The sequence below is a fragment of the Argentina silus genome, assembly GCF_951799395.1.
Source record: "Argentina silus genome assembly, chromosome: 19".
Classification (NCBI taxonomy): Eukaryota; Metazoa; Chordata; class Actinopteri; order Argentiniformes; family Argentinidae; genus Argentina; species Argentina silus.
Genome location: NC_139673.1, coordinates 7882759 through 7895477, shown reverse-complemented (window position 1 = coordinate 7895477; position 12719 = coordinate 7882759). Strand labels below are relative to the sequence as shown.

Sequence of the window (12719 nt, the reverse complement as noted above, 5' to 3'; positions counted from 1 at the left end):
TGTTATCTGTACAAATAACAGCTCAACAGCTTCACCCTCTTCACTCTCTCTTTTTCTCTCCTGTCATTTCTAGTTCCATTCATGGCTTTTCTATATTCATTTGCCTTTTTATTCATATGAGACTCCAAATGTGAAGTGTTAGAATACACACACATATCAGAGGGTTTGATTTTCCCTCCCAAAATGATGAAGTCCATTTGACATGATCCTCTCAGAAAATGTGTCCCAATGTTGTAAAGTTCAAATGCTTACAGGACCCCTCTCAACTTTCCCATCCTATAATCACAACATCTGGATGAAAAAAAAACACCACCTCATCATTTTGTGACACAATGTTCCACAATTCCCTTTCACCTTCTATATCATGTTATGTTAACATGTTTGCGTTTTTCTCTTGTTCTTGGAACTGATTGGTTGGTTCCTAAAGTGCGTGATCCCTCTCAATGTGACCTGTGCAGTGTACTTCCTGTTTCCTGTTCCTATAGAACCCCTGCCTTGTCACCACCTTGTCTGATTGTTCATTTATGTAACAGGGTACACTCCACACAAACCCATCCTTCTGACACAGCATCACCTCTCTCTCTCTAGTCTAACCACCTCAGTCTGGCTCACACACACACAGTGGAACACTTGTCATCTTCAGGAGCTCATCCTCCTCTCTGTTTGGTCACTATGATGAGGTTCTGGATCCTCTCTCTCCTGCTGCCTCCTACGTTGGCTATCTCGGGCAAGAACATTGATCCTAGTCGAATCCAAGGTAAGGTCATTTTTGGTCACTTTCATTCAAGCCTGATGAGCTGTATTTTGATTTTTTTTAAATTGCTGTGAACATGAATGATTTTTTTTGTTGTGTATTACTGTGCCTGATCTCTTTCGAATATATGATCTTGTTCGAATATATTGTTTAATAATATTATCTACTTTACTCAATGATCTACTATATTTCATATATCTCTATATTAACATCTGTTTTTAAGAAGAGCGCCTTTATTTAGCTTTTGATATTTTTTATTAAATATTGCTCTACAATTGAAAATATTGCATGAAGTAAAACACGTGTATGTGCTTCTCATGTGCCCAGTTATATAGTTATTATATAGTTATAGATATTTATTATCAATGAATGTGCCTCACATCTGCTGCAGGTTATCATTTTCAAAGGGCACAGTTCTCTTCTAATCAATTATCTAATTCTCATTTAATCTACATAAGCCTGGAGTGATTAAAGATCAACATCAGTACTCTTCCAAGACTAGCATTTCACAAAAAAAACACTCTCTGCTCCTCAGTTTTCCCAGACGACCACAAGATCGCTGGGGTATTTCAGGTCAGCTACAAAAATCGCCTCAACCAGCTTGTCTACTCTTTCAATGCATCTGAGGCCAGAGATGCGTGCCAGTCGCTGGGTTCTACTATCGCCTCCAGGGACGAGGTGGACGAGGCCCACCGACAGGGCTTGGAGACCTGCAGGTAAGGTTCGCCCACAATAAAGGCTTTTGACTTAGATTCCTCACTGTAGAAGAGTGTCGTTCCTCTTGCCAGACTCCAACCTTACCAGGTACGCCAGTCTAGGTAGAGACTATAGACAGTGATACTCTCTATTTTAGTCATTTTGTCACTGTTTTGATGATTGTATACTGTGGATTAGCCTTTGAAAATTAAATGACCCGTATGTACACTCCACCTCTGCTGTATGTGTAGGTTTGGGTGGATTGATGAGCACTATGTAGTGGTCCCTCGTGTGGAGGCCAGTGAGACCTGTGGCAAGAACAAGACTGGGGTCATAACATGGAGAGTCTTAGTCATCAAAGCCTTTGATGTATTCTGCTTCGATGAGTCAGGTAGAAGATGTTTTTCAATTTTTCAATCAATTATTTGTTTTCTCATAGTTATTGGTGGATATACTGACTTACTGTCAGTATATCCATCTGAACTTGGGTTATGCCTGCCCTTTGCCTGACCTGTGCGTAGGATGTTTCTGGAAGTTTTCCAGAAGGTCTGATAATACTTCATTTCCTTTCTGAGAACTCAACGATTTTATTAACGTGAAAGGAAAAGGGAACATTTGGGGGAACATCCTACATTGACTTCCTAAACAGTCCCTGGGGTGCTGTGACAATGTTTTAGGACTTGAGTGAAATGAAAATGTTTGGCAAACGGCTATTGTGTGACATCATTGCACATCAGCAGAATTCTACATCAACTAACATGAATGCAGTTAAACTACTGTGATTTACAACAACCCCTATCCCTGCTACAGTATGAAACGTTTTCATCACTCACAGTCTCGTGTATCTATCATAGCTGTGAAGCAACAATTGGAGGATACTACGACTGATGCCCCTTTGACCACCCCGGAGCAACAGGAGTCACCACATCCTCCTCCTCCAGGAGAGACCACCTCCACCTCAACCACTCTCCCCCCTGCTATCACTCATCTCGCCCGCTCCACACACTCAGCGTTGCCCACCTCTCAGTCTCCTTCCTCCCCTCTCTCTCTCGGTATCCCTCCCTCTACTTCTATCCATCCCTTTCCTGATAGCTCAGATGAGGGAGAGGCAGAACCATCCCAGACCATGAACAGCGCACAGTCTTCTATTGGAGGTTGGAGTTATTTCACTATAGCACCTTCACTGCTATTGTACATCAAACTGTTTACCTAGTCTTCTATATTGTTCATATACCATCTGTCATTAAGTGAGTGACCAGATCCTTTTAGGTGGAGTAATCTCTTTCCTCTCTTGGGTCTTGTTGTTTTAGCGGTGCCAACAGCCTTACTTATTACCTCGACGTTTGTTCTTCTTCTGACTGCAATGGCCATACTGTGGTACTTCAGAATGTGAGTGGTCCTACAACTGCTATTTTTCGAACCCTTTTTAAAAAGCGATGCATTTGTATCCCTTGTGTGGAATACGTTTAGGGATGTCATTTGATGAGTGTTGTGTTGACTAGTCAACATGAGAGTCACATATGAATTCTCCTCTCCTTCATAAAAAGGAACAAGAGCTTATTCCCCTGCTGGGATGTTGAGCAGCAGAAGGAGTACATCGAGACGGAGGAGTGGCCTCACACCTGTGTGAAGAAGGACATGAGGGAAGCCCAGACGGAGGCTGAGGAGGAGGACGTCAGTAAAGAGACAGCCAACAACCTCAGTGTCAACACCAGCTCTGAGACAGACTCAGCAACCGAGGAGCCATGATGCTTTAGCTACACAGAGGATGAATGAGACATTTATTCTAGGTCATGTTACTGATGTTACTGATTGTTACTGATTGTTTTATCGTTTGTGCAAAATGTGCAATGATGGCATACAAATGCATTTATTTATTGCATGGAAGGTTTTTTACGTTTTTGTTTATCATATTGACTTTAGGTCTTGTAGATTTTTAGATTTGCCAAAGCTAGATATGAATTTGAATTTCAAATCCATAGAAATGCATTTAAAAAATGTCTTCCAGGTCATCTCATATTTAAGCCACTAGATGGTGACATTAGCAAAGCAATGCTTACTGCACTGTGGTTCAGTTGAGGCTTACACTGATTGGCTGTTCCTGTTAACTGAGTTGAATTAAAAAAAAATGTACATATTTTCTGCTATGCAGACCATTGACTTGCCTCAGATAAAGCTAATCAATGCTAGGTTCACTGCTAACTGGGTCACAACTGTTTTTGTATGATTTTTTGTTTGTATTGATCTCAAAATAAATTCTAACTGACAGTACTTCTGGAATTATTTCGTAAACTTGTTATTGAAGGGAAATGTTTTCTCAGCTGCTGTGCAAAAATCATCAATAAAGTAATCAATGTTTAAATCTTTATTGATAACAAAAGTAACATAATCACAAAGAGGCTATTTCATAGCATTCTCTAAACCATTAATGAACAGAGACACAAGCATACAGTCATTGAACAGGAGAGGTATGCGACTCTTGTATCCCAGGGCAACACAATGAAAGGACAATCACATGTTTGCACATGTAAACTCTCTGCTAGTCTAAACTCTGGAAAGACATTTGTCTCTACGTCCCTTCCCTCGGATAGACACACAGCACATCAGAATGCAATCTTTCATCATCTGACAAAACATACTTGTCTTTGTGGTCTTAGAAATCAAAACAAAACATTCTTAGACATATTGGCATTGTTCAAGCCGCTTTCATACAGTGCATAGCATTACAGTGAATGTGTCTGTACCCGCAACTGAACCTCCGTGTCCTTATTGAAACCTGTGACGTTTTCTGAAAACATGCACAATCACGGAGGGAGAGAGAGAGAGAGAGAGAGAGAGAGAGAGAGAGAGAGAGAGAGACAGTGGAAATGTACCAGACCTCATTTGTCAGGGGTAAAGCAGTGTTCCGGTCACAAAGATAAACACTCTGTCAGGAGACCGTCCAGTTGTAATGTTACAGTGATGCAGTGGGTGTTAGACATGAAAACAGAAGGGGCCAGTGTTGACATCCCTGTACATTAGCCTACTCTTGAAACTCAAATATTTTGTCATAGAACTACATTTCTCCTGATGAACCGTAAGGCTTTCTGACCTTTCTGTGTACAGTGTGTAAGTACCAGGGAAAGAGTTGGGATATAGACTTGTTGAATTCCTTCCGTATTCCTTCTGTAAGTGCAGGGAGCAACACTGACATCAGTTCTGTGGACCTACAGTAGTTTAGATTCTCAGACAAACAGTGGGCCCTTCTGCTACCTGCCCTAACTACTTTAAAATGCTATACAACACCCCATGAACAGTAAACATCTCTACTTGTTTTCACTGTGCATGCAGCCAGACAATACGCTAACCCAGAGACACACTTATTCATAGAAATCTGGACAATTCTTCTGGAAAATGCTACATCTGTAATTCTCTCCTGTGACTGCAAGATATGTTTTGGTGGTTACAGAGAGCATGCATGCTTCGATGTAGTCCTGGTGTGGTCACTCTGCCAGGGTGTCTAGGGCCTCTGACTTGACGGCGTCGACCAGGAAGCTGAGCTCGTTACAGAGGGTCTCGTGCCGGTATCCCATGCGGATCTGCGCTACATTGGTCCGCCGAATGTCGTTCCCCTCTGGTCCGTCCTTCAAGTAGTTGGGTCCCAGGAAGTGCTTCTTCTCCTGCAAAAGTGTGCCATGTCATGTAGAAAAGTAGGATATCCTCTTAAGCTTTATGCCCTATTTGACTAATTCCCGTCTAAAAACCAGGCCCAAACTAAACTGCTTATAACATTAGAAATAAGGGGTCAGGGATCAGGGCTCTCTACAGTACCTACCTGGTGAGACAGGCCGCTCTGCAGCACACTGTTCCTGGCGATCTCACATACATCACAGGTGCTAAGCTTCCACAGCTGGGCAGCAATGGCATACTCCTCCATTAAGGCCTCCTACACACAGAATGGACACACTGTCAACATAATGGGCATACCAGGGGAGGCTGGTGGAGGTAGAAATCGGAGGACAGGCTCACTGTAATGCGTGGAATGGAATGAGGAATGGTATCCCCACCAACCTCCCCAGGTACATACTGTCCTGCTAACCTCACATGACAATCAGAGTCCCATAACTCTACTACAGTACATACTGCACAGAACCGATGTTCCGTGAAGACTAGAGCTGAACCTATTGACAGTGCATACCTTGGTGTAGTGGAACTGCATAGGGTCGTCTGTGGATAGAGACACACACAGCCCCTTGTGAAGGAACTCCTTGAGAGGGTTTTTGGAGTACTCCAGGAACAGACTGTTGTTGCTGAGTGGTGACATGGCGATGGGCACCTGAGCCAGGTAGTACAGGTACTGCAAGACAGGGCTCTGAGGGCAGAGAGATACACAGTTACACACACACACATACACACACACACACACACACACACACACACACACACACACACACACGCATTCTGTAGGGAGGATATGACCGTGTTGAACATTCAATGAAACGGTCATGTGAGACACATTAGACACAACTATTGAGGACTGACAGACAGACAGACAGACACACACACACACATACACACACACACTCACACACAGACGCACACACACACATACACACACACACACACACACACACACACACACAAACGCATACAGTTGCACGGGATATCTGCTTACAGTTCAGTAGACATGTTAGTAGTCTAAATGTCAACAGCTGATTACAGCTCGATCCTGTCCCTGTCCTTGTGGTTCGGTCTGTTATTTTTAGTGGCTGTATTTGCGTGCAGCAGGCCTGTCTGAAAGGCTTTCGCTTTATCTCTGTGCAGGCCAGGCAGACAGACACAGTGAAACAGATACAGGGAAATGGGGAGGCAGAGGCAGTGCTGGAGGTGTGGAAGGTGTTACAATGCATCCCAGTGATTCATGTTTCAACTCTACTGCTTCTTTCAGTTTGGTATCTCATGCTATGTTCATCAATAGCAGCTATCACATGGGAGATTGAGGACATTATGTTATCATGGTGGAGAGGTGAGGAATCATTTTATCGATGACAAATACTGTAAATGTGTACAAAATCGTGTGTTTTTGGAACTCTATGTTGCACAGTGTCGCGTAGTGTACCTTCTTTAGGTTGAGTCCATGGGAGATGTTGTCAGCGGTGAGGAAGGCAGAGACAAGGTGTGTGATGGAGCCGGCCTCTCCACAGTGTGGACGGAACTGGAAGGTGCTCAGGCCTCGCTCCCTGGGAAGAGGACACACACACGCACGCGCATACACACATGCACACACACGCACGCACGCACGCACGCACACACACACACACACACAAACACAGAGTAGCATCCTCATTGACCTTGAAGGAGCCCCCTGACCATGTGTGTATGTAATTCAAGTCATCAAGAGACCGTAATCCTATTCTTCTGTATTCATTCTAGGGAGTCTATTTATAGATGTCCTGTTACACTGATACTACACAGTAACAGGCTTGCAACTGGACTCCTGCTCTACTTGTTTGTCGTCAGAAAGACTTTGAAGTGTCTTAGATGACCAGAGCAGATGCAACTGAACAATGGGTGTAAAACCTAAATAAACAAGTCTCATCAAGTTATCAGTAGAGGAGCAGTCTTTATCTCACAACACACGTTCTCTCTGGTGCGAGGTTATGGCAGATAGCATCAGTCACTTACTTCCTGAGATTGTTGAGGACCATGATGTTGGCGTACATGTGGAAGACGTAGTAACTGTAGGGAGGGTTGTCGTCTGTGGTCCACTGCTGAGGTTTGGGGCTCTTGTAGGAGAACATGTGGTCGCTGTGCTTGGACTCATCGTCCACACTGTCAAAGCCTGTAACCTGCACAACAACAACAACAACAACAGGTGGGCTTTATTGGTCCCCTTAGGGCAATTTGTTAGTTTTTTTATTTAACCTTTATTTAACTCACTAACTGCCAAATAATTCCAGAACACTCACCACCTAGAGTGTCAAGTGTTTTATGTGGTATTTACCTAGCAACAATACTTTGCTACAAAATGAAGTATCATAATTTCTGCATTTTGGGTGAATAAAGTCACCCTTGGCACTCTAGAATGTCATGTTGACAATTTGGGCGACTTTATTTACCCTCTGCACTAAAGCAGGGAGTCGAGACCAAAGTCTCTTTTACAAAGGAGCCTTGCATACACAATTTATAGTTATACATCATACAAAATTATAACATTATAAAACACAATCAAGAAAAACAGTCACATATTTTATCAACAAGGTCCTCAATCAATATGTTAAATTGCCAGCACAGCACCAGAACAACCAACTGCACTACAGTGATGGTTTTAGCAGGATAGCAATTATATACTTACATATTTGAGGAAGACGTGGAGCTCTTTGTGTTTCTGTGGATTCACTGTAGCCTCAAACAGAGGGAGGAATATGTTCTCCAGCATCTTGGCAAAGTTAGGGACCAACTTTCTCGACTTGAAGATATCACTGAAAGAACAAAAACACATTTCTTATCTAGTATCACAAACATTTCAGAGAGAGAGAGTGGACTACTACAATATATTTACATATTGAGTATTAAGTATCAACTTGGCTGGCTTTCTCTAGTTATTCTTTTCCAACAGCTTCTACTCAGGCAACAGTACTCACTATATCCTGGGTACTTGGATGATCCACTGCATGTTGGGGGAGTGCACTTTGTGCTGGATGAACCACTTGGACAGGCTGTTCCACTCGTCTTGAGAGCGCCCGTAGATAGACAGTCGAGGCTCTGCATGCTGGTACTTACTCTCCTCTAGGTCATGGGCCACTTCCTGGTGAGAGCAGGAGGTTGGAGAGAAGATGGGCAATTATGGTCCTCATGAATTTTAACACCATTGTTCTGTGTTAAAGGGTTGAACATAATTCACTCTATACCTTGATGATACGTGCAAAGTACTCTCCATCGATGAGGTTGTCTGTTTTCAGGTAGATTTCTCTGAGTTCGCTGGCTCCCACAGGGTTATACTTGGAGTTGAACTTGTCAAACCGGTGAAAGGTTTGTCTGCCCTGTGAAGTGAGACACATACCGTATAGTGCCCTCCATAAGTATTGGTAAAAGGAAGCATTTTGTCTTGTTTAAGCTCTATACTCCAACAGTTTGGATTTGAAATTAAACATTTACTATGAGGTAAAGTAGAGATACTCAGCTTTAATTCAATGTTTCCTTTTTTCAGATTGGTTTCACCATTTAGAAATTACAACCCTTTTTATACATAGCCCCCCTATTTCACCAAAAGTATTGGAAAATGTACTTGACAGGTGTTTCTAGTTAATTGATTCTAGGCTTTGCATTTGCCTTTGGAGTCTGCTATTGGTGTCTGTCAACATGAGGTCCAAAGAGATGTTAATGAAAGTCAAGGAAGCCATTATGAGGCTGAAATATCACACAAATCAATCAGAAACATAGCCAAAACCTTAGACTTACCAAAATCAACAGTTTGTAACATCATTAAAAAAGCACTGGTGAGCTCAGCAATCACAAACGGCTGGTAGGCCATGGAAGACTTCTACAGTGGATGACCGAAGAATGTTAAAAAACAAAAACAACTGTCCCACAGATCAGAAACACTCTCAGAGTACATGCAAATACCTCCACATTCATTGGATGGCGCTTCATCATACAGTAAGACAATGATCCCAAACATACTGCCGAGTTTTTAAGGGCCGACTTTAGGCAAAAAGAACAACAACTGAAGATGGCTACAGTACAGGCCTGGCAGAGCATCACCAGAGAATATACGCAGTGTCTGATGGGGTCAATCGACTTCAGGCAGTTTTTGCATGCAAAAAAGCTTTTAAAAGTTGTACTTTCTAAATGCCAAAGTTGTACTTTCTAAATGCCAAAATCCCAATCTAAAAAAACAACAACATTGAATTAAAGATGAGAATCTCTACTTTGACCCCATAATAATGATTTCAAATCAAACAGGAGTATAGAACTAAAAGAAGACAAAATGCTTCGTCTTTCCAATACTTATAGAGGGCACTGTAGCCCAAGAATTTCTGTTTATAGATGTTTATCAAACTAGATCATCCATAATGTACATTAGAATGGAGAGGGAGAGCTATTGAGAGAGAGAGAGAGAGAGAGAGAGAGAAGATGAAGGAGAGAGAGAAGGGAGAGAGTGAGACAGGCAGATAGATAGAGAGAGAGAGAGAGAGAGAGAAAGAGAGAGAAAGAGAGAGAAAGAGAGAGAGAGAGAGAGAGAGAAGATGAAGGAGAGAGAGATAGAATGAGAGAGAGAAGGGAGAGAGTGAGACAGGCAGATAGATAGAGAGAGGGAGAGAGAGAGAGAGAGAGAGAAAGAGAGAGAAAGAGAGGGAGGGAGAAAGCCTTCCTGCCGGGTCTTACAGCGTGTACATCCAGGGAGTCCACTGTGAGGTCATAGGGGTCCATCTGGAGGTGGTCGAACACCTGCTTGAGGGTCATCTTCTCCCCCGCCTTCTCCAGCACCACACGCTCTGCCTCCATCTTGTACGTGGTCTGGATAAAGTTGAGCAGGTGCTTCTGGGACATGCAGGCAGCTGCATGAATGTGTGTGTCCACCTGGGCAAGAGGGAGAAGAGATGTCAGGAGATGGAGAGTGGCTCTGACCCTCTGGGAAAGCATCTGATAGGCCAAATCAAGGATTCTTACATAACATAACCTAAATGGTCAGATACTAGACTCTCTGGAGATCCGTATTCAGTACAAAGGTAGTACTGTTAATGTATGAGAACTTGCCTTCCTGACATTGTAGAAGTCCCTGTGCGGGACACTCTTCAGTTCCTTCAGCTCAGCCATCTCATTGAGCATCTCGTGAAGGTAGAACTTGGAGGCGAGGAAGTTCAGCCGCCTATGACAATAGGTCTTCCTACAAAGAACAGAAGGTACTGTATGAGGTGAGTGGACCCCTACAAATGGACCAGTCCAGCCACAATCACTCCCTATGCTCCATTTACAAGATTTTCAATAACATTTGGGTAGGAAGTTGGTCGTTGACACTTACGTGGGTCCGTCTACGATCATGGCCAGCACGTGGCTGAGGTCTATGGCGAAGGTTTCCAGGTCAGGGTAGGGGAGACTGCGTGGCATGTTCTGCCTCAGGGCCTCTGAGTTGTCATACACGTGCACTATACCATCCTTCATCAGCAGGTGATAGTTCAGGTCCTCTGGGATGTCCTCCATGCTGTACGGGTCCTCCCCCTCCCTCGGGCAAGGGCAGACCTCTGGTGGAGGTAGAAATCGGAGGACAATGAGCCCATTGTCATGCATGGTATGGAATGAGGAATGGTATCAAACAGCCTGTCCTTCAATTTCTGCCTCCACCAGCCTCCCCTGACACACACAGGTATGAAACCAGCTAAATCATTGTTATTTTACTTCAATGTTTTTTGGGGGGTTTTATGTGTTTTTGCCTGTGTGGTTCCATACCAGGCAGAACCTCGTCCTCCTCCTTCCATCTCTCGTTCTCAGCGTTGCGTAGGAACTGGCCGGTGGTTCGGCAGAAGCGGTGATAGGCTAGTCTGGAGTACTTCTCGCGGATAAACAGAGCCTTTAGCAGGCTTTTAGCAGCCTGTTCATAGTCCTCCACTGTGATCTGGGGAAAAGAGACATGTGATGAGCCTTGACTGTAGTCTTAGTACTGTAGTCGTATGAGTCTGACTTATGAGTCCTACTACAGCTCAGGATTTAACCCTGTTGAATTGACAGTAAGGCAAGGCAAATTTATTTATATCGCACATTTCATACTCAGAGGCAAATCAAAGAGCATAAAAAATAAAATTTAAAAATAATTTAAAAAGCATAAAAGACATAAAAAAGAATCTGTATTTGGGACTCTAACCCAAATTTTATTTGGCCAAATTTGTACTTGGGACTCAAATTTAGAAATTCAGTAGAGCAAACATGATTGTTCATTGCTGTTCATAAACACTTCTATGTTTTTCAAACCCATACTTGAGGAGCACCTTCTGTCTCTGTTGCTGTCATATTGTGTCATAGATCTTTAATATTCAGTGTTCAATGTCCACTACACACACAGTCAGTCTACGTCTGTGTTCAGTATGTACTGTATACGATGCCGCCTGGCCAGAGTACTCACGCCAGCGCAGTAGTCTCCGCTAATGGTGACTCTCTGGTATTCAGGGCAGCTCTCTGGGATGGAGGAGCAGGTGGAGGTGGGGGAGAGGAACGGGGTCACGGTGGACCGGGCCCATTCTGCACTGACTGGTATCTGCATGGACTGGGAACGGATCATCTTGAAACTCTTCTTCCTGGAAAATCATACTATTTTGGTCACACTATATATAATGCTGTCTTTATACCTGCCTTGTTGCTCTGTATGTATTCTGGTAACAACATTGCATTATTATCCTGTTACATAGTACATTAGTCATTATTGGTGTACAACTGCACAGTAATGGAGTTGAGTGGTTTGGGTTATTACACAGGTGGAACAAGGAACGGTGTGACCGATATGGTCTTGAATACTCGGCATTCTTATGCTGTGCTGATCGGCTCATTGAGATGATGTCATCTCCAGCGTAGTCACAGTATGGGACCTGTAGTCCTGAGCCCAGACCCACCTCTTGGCACTCTCCTCAGACTGCTGCTCGGCCATCTCTCTCAGCAGCTCCCTCTCCTTGGCCTGCTGGAGGCTGATGGGACAGTCCTCAGGCACGGTATACATGGACATGGCATCCTTACTCTCCTCCTCCTTTAGAGCAGATGCATATACCTTCTCAGCCAGTAAGCGCACCTCCTCATCCACCTCACTCAGCGTGATCTTAGGAAACTGCCTGGGCATGTCTGCAGGGAAGGAGCAACGGCAGAGTCTATAGACACTGTACAGATATGGGTATATGATCATAATTGTTATTATTATAATAAGTATTAGAGACATAACTTAATAATCCACAACATATACCTCAAAACAAAGCAAAACAACATACTGACAGATTGAGAGAGAAAGAGAGCATCCCCTAGGTTGTGTAATGTCCTTTTGAAATGACTGATTAAATCCAGTGCTGACAACGGATCAAGTTACGCTCAACATGCTAGCAGGATTAGCGAAGCAATGAGAGAGTGTGTATATTCACTGCTAACCTTTAGGATCATAATAGTGCCCTGACTGATCACACAACATCGAGACAGCAGGTTAGGGTTCAACTGTCACATACAGTAGTTGTCTGCTGTGATGAGGCCTTTAGAAGTTTAGGAATGGTAAATAGTCTTCAGTTCAGAATTCTCTCTTAACCTTTTAAAGGGGCAG

At 43.4% G+C, this 12719-nt stretch overlaps 2 protein-coding genes across 2 annotated transcripts in view; one reads left to right on the top strand and one right to left on the bottom strand.

Moving 5' to 3' along the window:
- Positions 1 to 672: 672 nt before the first annotated feature.
- On the top strand, positions 673 to 3199 carry lyve1a (lymphatic vessel endothelial hyaluronic receptor 1a; the record flags this gene model as incomplete). The annotated part of the gene is made up of 5 exons (XM_083690855.1): positions 673 to 757; positions 1290 to 1470; positions 1702 to 1841; positions 2761 to 2839; positions 2998 to 3199. The coding sequence occupies 5 exons, from the start codon at positions 673 to 675 to the stop codon at positions 3197 to 3199; spliced, it is 687 nt and encodes a 228-aa protein (XP_083546981.1).
- Positions 3200 to 3800: 601 nt separating this feature from the next.
- The window catches only part of ampd3a (adenosine monophosphate deaminase 3a), a 10751-nt gene continuing 1832 nt past the window's right edge, over positions 3801 to 12719 (bottom strand). The window contains exons 2-15 of the mRNA XM_083691477.1: positions 12034 to 12256; positions 11550 to 11721; positions 10880 to 11045; positions 10455 to 10674; positions 10190 to 10319; positions 9818 to 10012; positions 8341 to 8472; positions 8074 to 8237; positions 7785 to 7911; positions 7115 to 7278; positions 6549 to 6669; positions 5628 to 5801; positions 5265 to 5375; positions 3801 to 5109 (exon numbers count right to left, since the gene is read on the bottom strand). Coding sequence (XP_083547603.1) covers positions 4933 to 5109; positions 5265 to 5375; positions 5628 to 5801; positions 6549 to 6669; positions 7115 to 7278; positions 7785 to 7911; positions 8074 to 8237; positions 8341 to 8472; positions 9818 to 10012; positions 10190 to 10319; positions 10455 to 10674; positions 10880 to 11045; positions 11550 to 11721; positions 12034 to 12256 — 2276 coding nt within the window. The 3' untranslated portion in view covers positions 3801 to 4932. The remainder of the gene's footprint in view (positions 5110 to 5264; positions 5376 to 5627; positions 5802 to 6548; positions 6670 to 7114; positions 7279 to 7784; positions 7912 to 8073; positions 8238 to 8340; positions 8473 to 9817; positions 10013 to 10189; positions 10320 to 10454; positions 10675 to 10879; positions 11046 to 11549; positions 11722 to 12033; positions 12257 to 12719) is intronic.